Below are 7500 nucleotides of genomic sequence, written 5' to 3'. Positions count from 1 at the left end.
GTATATATATATATATATATATATATATATATATATATATATATATCAGATATGCAAATGTTGAAATTAATCACTTTCCAGAAACCGAACTTGGTCATTATAAGATAACTGGTCCTAGTCACGTATGCCTGACCAGCCATTGAAAAGGTAAAGCCTTCGAAATTTTGTCCCAGAAATGAAATGAAAGGAGCGCAAACCTCCCGGCGCCGCAGCGTGAGAGCACGGCATTTCCGCCCCGAATCTGTTTAAGAGGGTTGAGCATGTCCACAAGAGAATGCAAGTCCTACGTGTAGATTAGACCGAGAACATTGTCTTTGCATGTTGACCGGGCAACATCGCCTGCTGTGTGCATGACCCAGTTAATTAATCAGAGCTGAATTAGTTTGGCATATTGCATGTCATCATCCATTTTCATACTGTTTGCATGTTAAAAGCATGATAAACTGCCACTGCGTTTAAAAAGGGGGAAGGGGTTAGTAAAATGAACTGCCACATTTATTTCATGGCATTTATTTTACCGGTGAGTAAGTACTTGTCGGGTATGTTCATTACAATCATCAGTGGTAAACTAGATTGGAAGTTATGTCTATCAATATCCTATTGAACTATTTTCAACTAGTATCCAATTTTGATCAATCTCAAGATATGTAACTGAATATGAATAGACCATATACGATTTTATTTAAAGACCCCTTCAAAAATACAATTCCTACGCATCGAAGTGCGTCAGACTAATCGGATAATCTCCTCTCCCAATCCCCCATCCCCCCCCCCCCCCAATAGTTCAGCAAGTGTGCTCGCCCGACGGGATGGAATTCACCCTCAGGACCGAGGAGCCCTTCCGGGGTCGCATCTACACCTACGGCTACTACGACCGCTGCTTCGCTCGGGGCTCCGGTTCCAGCATCACCGTCCTCAAGATCTCTGGGCCGAGGGGATTCCCCGACTGTGGCACCACCAGGGTAAGACACCTTCGGGTTGCGTGAGGACCTTGCTTGCACCTGAGGAGGACTCGTCTCGGGGATAGAGCGGTGCCCCTGTGGGACTTACATGTATTGAATTGCATGTCCCTGTAGTGGTTTCTAATTGTTTCCGGCTTATGAGAATACTCCACGGTGTAAGGATATACTATTCAGTCTCACTCTTCCAGTTGCAAACCTAGTTAATATATATTGCTTTCCTTAGTTTGGAGAGACCACGACCAACATTGTGGTGGTCCAGTTCTCAGACAACGTCCAGACCTCCCTCGACAAGCGCTACAACCTCACCTGCACCGTCGTCGGTCCCAGCGAGTCGGTGGTGACATCGGGTTACATCGGCGCAGGGTAACTGCTATTTGGTTGTTGTTTTTTTTCCCGATCTCACATAAGAGGTTTATTTTTCTCTTTATATTAGATGTTAGCTTTGCAATGCATCTCTCATTCGTGGAAATTACAAAAAAAAAAAAAATGATCATGATAATTAGCAAGTAAGATAAGACTTGATCATCATCTACGCTAGCCTCCCGCCCCCTCACCCCCTCACCCCCAACCCTACCCCGCAGGTCCGGCGCCCCGACCCCGATCGAGTACCTCCCGGCCGAGAACCAGCTGCAATCGCGCGTCAAGCTGCAGATCCTCTACGGCGGAAGGCCCACGACCACCATCGCCGTGGGAGACCCGCTCACGTTCCGCTTGGAGTCTCAGCGCGGCTTCAACCTCGTGTCGGACATCTTCGCCACCAACGTCGTCGCCAAAGACCCGTACTCAGGCCGCACCGTCAACCTCATCGACAGCCGCGGGTCAGTGCGGGTTGGGGGGAAGGAGTCGAAACAGCATTCGGAGATTTGTCTTTTATGCACGCATGTATATATATATATATATATATATATATATATATTTATATATACATATTATATATATATATATATATACACGTGTGTGTATATTATATATATATATATAATATATATATATATATGTATATATATATATATATAATATATATATATATATATATATATATATATATATATATATATACAGAGACAGAGAGAGAGTGAGTGAGAGAGAGAGAGAGACAGAGACAGACAGATAGAGTGTGTGTGTGTTTAGATGGATATGTATATATGTATGTATATATATATATATATATATATATATATATATATATGTATATATATGTAAATATATATGATATATATGTATATATGCATATTATACACACACACACACACACACATACACCACACACACACACCACACACAACACACATATATATATATATATATATATATATATATATATATATATATATATATATATACATATATATGTGTGCGTGTGTGTGTGTGTGTGTGTGTGTGTGTGTGTGTGTGTGTGTGTGTGTGTGTGTCATATATATACATATATATATACATATATATATATATATATATATATATATATGTGTGTGTGTGTGTGTGTGTGTGTGTGTGTGTGTGTGTGTGTGTGTGTGTGTGTATATACATATATATATGTATATATATATATATATATATATATATATGTATGTATGTATGTATATATACACACGTATACATAGATCTACATATCTAAATATCTGTCTATCTATACACACATGTGTGTGTGTGTGTGTTTTATAAATATGCCATGAAATGCAATCTGCTTCGCTTAATGGTATCGTCAATGGAACAGAAATTGAATACCTCCATTTCAAACAGAAAGAGTAATCGACAACAGAGATGATGGAGCTCGAGCTCACTCTGCCGTTGAAGATGGACGCAAACGGCGTCTCGGCAGTAAAAGCTCCATACCCACTTAGTATGCGTAATTAGCATCAATCTCGCCTTGCAAGACTTCAAAACCATTGGTTGCACGGAACTGCTCCGGGGAGGAAAGTTTCTGAATTCACATGAAGGTTAACGAACCCTGTAATGACCTGCTTTTCAACATGACATGTTTTCCTTCCTGCAGTTTGTCAGAATCCTTACCCCTTTCTACTATTTGCCAACCTACAGGAAAGGTGAATACGTTAGCGCCAGTGCTCCTATTTCGTTCCATCTCTCTATATTTATCTTCTTCCATCATTTTTCTCTCCCTCGCTCGTCGACCTCAGGTCTTCCAGTGCATCTATTTCTATATCTATTTCCTATACTCCCCCCTCCCCCCTTCCTCCTCCCTGCCTGCCTGCGTATCATTTAACACAGCCTCTCTCTTTGGACTCTCCCCTTTTGAAGTCAGATATATTACCTTTCTGCTCGTTCCCTTTATGTTCCGCCCTCGTCTCACCCTACACGTGTGCACGCCAAGTCCACAGTTTTTCTTTTTAAGTTTAAGAGATTACTACTTTCTACCATTATTACTTTTACTGGTGTTGTTATTATTGTTACTACTAATAGTGATGTTACTATTCCCATTTCTTTGGCCATCACCGCTATTACCGCTGCTATTATCATCCCTAATACAATTACTATTGTTACAACTAGTGGAGCTACAAACTCGATTTTCCGGCAACTGATAAACCGGCACCTCTTTTGATCCGAGCGCAATTACGAGCGAACATTTGACAAAGATGTCTGACAATATAATTAGCAAGAACTATTTTCGATAAATGCGAATGGCCTTCGTGGTTTGGAAATAGATCTGTTACTCTGATATCAGATTCTCTCTCTAAAAGACGAATGAAAGAGGAAAAATAAACTGAGACACGAAGAACTATATGTTAATATGAATTCGCGACGTTAATTTTCAAAACGGAATATAGATAATGTGGAGGCATAGATCAGAAATTAAATGTCTCCTTCAGTTTTGCTTGATGAATTGCTGTTAGTTTATTCTCGAAACAATTTCATTCGTGGAAAAAGTATGGATCGCAGCCAGTGTTATATATTGTAACCCTATTTCATTACATAAAATAGGAATTGGATTTTGATTCAGCCTCTCTTTAGAGCGATGCACTGAATAAGACATAGTTACGTGTATTTTTTCCCCTGTGGTTTACAGGGTCAAGTTCTACGGATATTTTACTTCGTACCCGGCAATCCACAGTAAATGGTTGAGGAAATCCTCAGGAAGAAGCATTGGAAATATTCGTAAAAAACATCATTTGAATATCTATGAAAAGTAAATAGAAAAATAGCAATTTCCTTACCTTTAAAGTAGACCATTCCAAAGGATGAATAGCATCCCAAATAACTTTATTTTCCGTAGTCAACATCCCCACTCGGAAACTTCCTGGAAAGTCCTTTTCCAGCATAACGAGAACCTCGATTGACATTGCATAGGTTGGTGGATCTTCATTGAATAAGTGACAAGGGAGGCGCAGAATTAGGGGATCAGAGGAGTTTCACTGAATGAAAATCATCTAAGTTATAGAATGATTACTGTGGTATACCTCAGTATGGTCCTGCAACCATGAGCTTTGGAGAGTCGATGGTACGTCTGTACTTATTACCATGATTACTTTTTTATTATATTATGCTTCCTCATCCACAGTTGCCCCATCGACAACTATGTGTTCCCGTCCCTGGGCAAGGCGCGAGATGGTGATGGTCTTGAGGCGAGGTTCAACGCCTTCAAGATCCCGGAGTCAAATTTCTTGATCTTCGAAGCCACCGTCAGGAACTGCCGCGGGGGATGTGTGCCGGTAAGAATGTCTCTCTTCGGGTGGTTGTGTGTGTGTGTGTGTGCGTGTGTGTGTGTATGTGTGTGTGTGTGTGTCTATTGTTGGTGTTATCATTATTGTTATTGTTATCGTTGTTGTTATTGTTATCATCATTATTATCATCATTATCATTATTATTATTATCTAGTCGTTGCCATTCTGTTTTTACTACTACAATTGATGTATTTGTTATTGATATAGCTTTCACAATAGCCATAATCATCATCATTACAGTAACGTGTGCTTGACAGTTACATAAGAGAGCAAATGCAATTCAATCTTCCATTATGTTCAAAGTTCGAAGAATGAAATATTTGCTCAATTACCTCTTCGGACTCGGTTATTTATCTTCACTAGTGTGGCAGGCTCAGCCAACAAGATTCACGGAGGCGAAACAAATAGATTATCAAATATATGTTTAAGGCAGTTTGAATTGTGCAACACGTGCCAGGATCCATAACAATAACAAGCATTCATTTCACTAATAAATATATGTACACATAAATATACATAAATACACAGACACACACAAACATGCACATACACACGCAGACACACTCAAACACACACACCCAAACACACATACATCCTCTCTCGCCCTCTCTTTCTAGACATTCCAATACTAACACTAATACACACACACACACACACACACACACACACACACACACACACACACACACACACATCCTCCTCTCTCTAGACGTCCCAATACTGACACTGGCATCCTTCCAGGCTCGCTGCACCCTCGGCAACGGTCGCGAGGAGACGGAGTCCTACGGTCGAAGACGTCGAGACGCCGGCGACGATCCCTCGGCGCTGGCCCTGACCGACGGCGTGGAGGACGAGGAGGACCCCGACGAGGAGGAGCAGGTCCATGGCATCTACGAGGTCAGCTTGGGTTCTCGTGGATTGATGTCTAATCAATCAAAATCCTCGGTCTCATATGAATGAATTAACTTTTTTTCCTGATATGTACATATATTTTTTCTTTCTTTCTTCTTTTTTCTTTTTCTTTTTCTTTTAACGTACACGTCTTTTCCAGGTGTACCTCTCTCGCGACGAGATCGACGACTCGGTGCCTCTGTCTCTGCTGGACGAGGTGTGTCTGGCGTCGTCCGAGTACTACAGCCTCGTGGCGGGTCTCATCATCACCATCACCTCCCTCGTCGCTTCTCTGCTCGCCATCGTCTACTGCGTCAGGTTGGCCTCCTTGCCTGTCTCTGTTCTCGACTTCGTAGGGGGTTATTTTGAACTTGCGCTGACGTACACACACACACACTCACACACACACACACACACACACACACACGCATACACTCACACTCACACACACACACACACGCACGCACACACTCACACTCATACTCACACTCACACTCACACTCACTCTCACACACACACTCACACTCACACTCATACTCACACTCACACTCACACTCACACACACACACTCACTCACACTCACACTCACACACACACACACGCACGCACACACTCACACTCACACTCATACTCACACTCACACACACACGCACGCACACACTCACACTCACACTCATACTCACACTCACACTCACACTCACACTCACACACACACACTCACTCACACTCACACTCACACTCACACTCACACTCACACACACACACTCACTCACACTCACACTCACATACATATACCAGAGGCGTTGTGAGGATCTGGAAGCATTGGTGGCTTATCCCAAATGAGAAATATTTTTACACAGTAATTGTAGTGTTTTTTTTTTTTTTTTTTTATCAGAGTATAATGAGTATAAGATATGAGACTCTGTCCGTTGCCAGAGGTTCACACTCCAGTACGAAGGCTTTCACAACATGAAATAAACAAAAAATCTTTTTTGTGGGGATTGAGATCTGTTGCTATTCACAAAATATAAGAATCAGGGCTACACAGACTGAAGGGGAATACACAACCTAGCCCATGTACTAGCCTTAGAGAGCCCTCCCCTCCCCTCCCCCTCCAGGAAGCACCGCCAGCTGGACAGCAAGAACGCCGCTGCCGACGCGGGGAATCCCTACCACAACCAGCCTCAACAGAAGAGCAAGTTCGGCTTCCCCGGCAGCCACGCCCGCACCCTCACGCAGCCCGCCAGGCAGGTGTAAGCTTGCATGTACCCAGTACTTCCTTCGTCATGGCTGCCTACTTCCATTTCTCGTACCTTTCCTTTCTCTTTTTCTTTGTCTCCTTTTCTTCATTATTTTCCATTTTCAGCGTTGATTCTGTCAGGCTCGTCGGCTTCGTCTCTTGTTATTCCATGTTTCCGTATCCTACAGTACTTTGTTCTTTTCCCCATTTAGAGTTCCCAGATTAGCGATTCCCACCTTATCGAGGATTTTCCAGTCTATCACAATCGCTAATGTGGAGACCCCTCTATGCTCAATTTCCTCCATTTTCTTTCTTCTTTAATCCTTCCCGTTCGTATGCAGCTGCTCCCTTTTCTTCAGACGTTTTCTACTATCGACAGGTAACAATTTTTTTTTTTTTTTTTTTGGCTTCTGTCACTTTCATTGACCTGTAACAAGTGTGCATGTCTTGCTTTCACGTGTCTCTGCACGATTCCTGCGTTCAAATTAGAATATGAAACAAAATAAACTAGAATGAAATAACATACAAAAACTAGCTAAGCTGGGATTCTCTATTACGGTGACACTGATGAATTTTGGTGCATATGACAATGGCAATAGGACTGATTCGGATTCCTTTCACCTTCACGCCCATACCCTTCTCATGTTCTTAGCAGATCCCTTGGTCCGCATCTCTTCTCTCCCAATGTGTTATTGAGAAAGCACGCTTTTAGTTATTATTACGATAATTC

General features: G+C 42.1%; 1 protein-coding gene across 12 annotated transcripts in view; it reads left to right on the top strand.

The window, feature by feature from the left end:
• LOC122261074 (uncharacterized) overlaps positions 1–7500 on the top strand; it is a 67427-nt gene that overhangs the window by 59567 nt on the left and 360 nt on the right. For 11 of the 12 annotated variants that reach the window (XM_086536098.1, XM_086536108.1, XM_086536104.1 and 8 more), the window contains 7 exons: positions 784–962; positions 1186–1325; positions 1544–1780; positions 4477–4627; positions 5381–5536; positions 5691–5848; positions 6649–6783. In XM_086536098.1, coding sequence (XP_086392224.1) covers positions 784–962; positions 1186–1325; positions 1544–1780; positions 4477–4627; positions 5381–5536; positions 5691–5848; positions 6649–6783 — 1156 coding nt within the window. The remainder of the gene's footprint in view (positions 1–783; positions 963–1185; positions 1326–1543; positions 1781–4476; positions 4628–5380; positions 5537–5690; positions 5849–6648; positions 6784–7500) is intronic. The other variant, XM_086536099.1, reaches the window with a different exon arrangement.

The sequence above is a fragment of the Penaeus japonicus genome, unplaced genomic scaffold (genome assembly GCF_977035675.1).
Source record: "Penaeus japonicus unplaced genomic scaffold, GWHDUDI00000001_assembly GWHDUDI00000004, whole genome shotgun sequence".
NCBI classification, from domain to species: Eukaryota; Metazoa; Arthropoda; class Malacostraca; order Decapoda; family Penaeidae; genus Penaeus; species Penaeus japonicus.
Note: the sequence above shows the minus strand (reverse complement) of the source record. Positions and strands in the feature narration are given on the sequence as shown.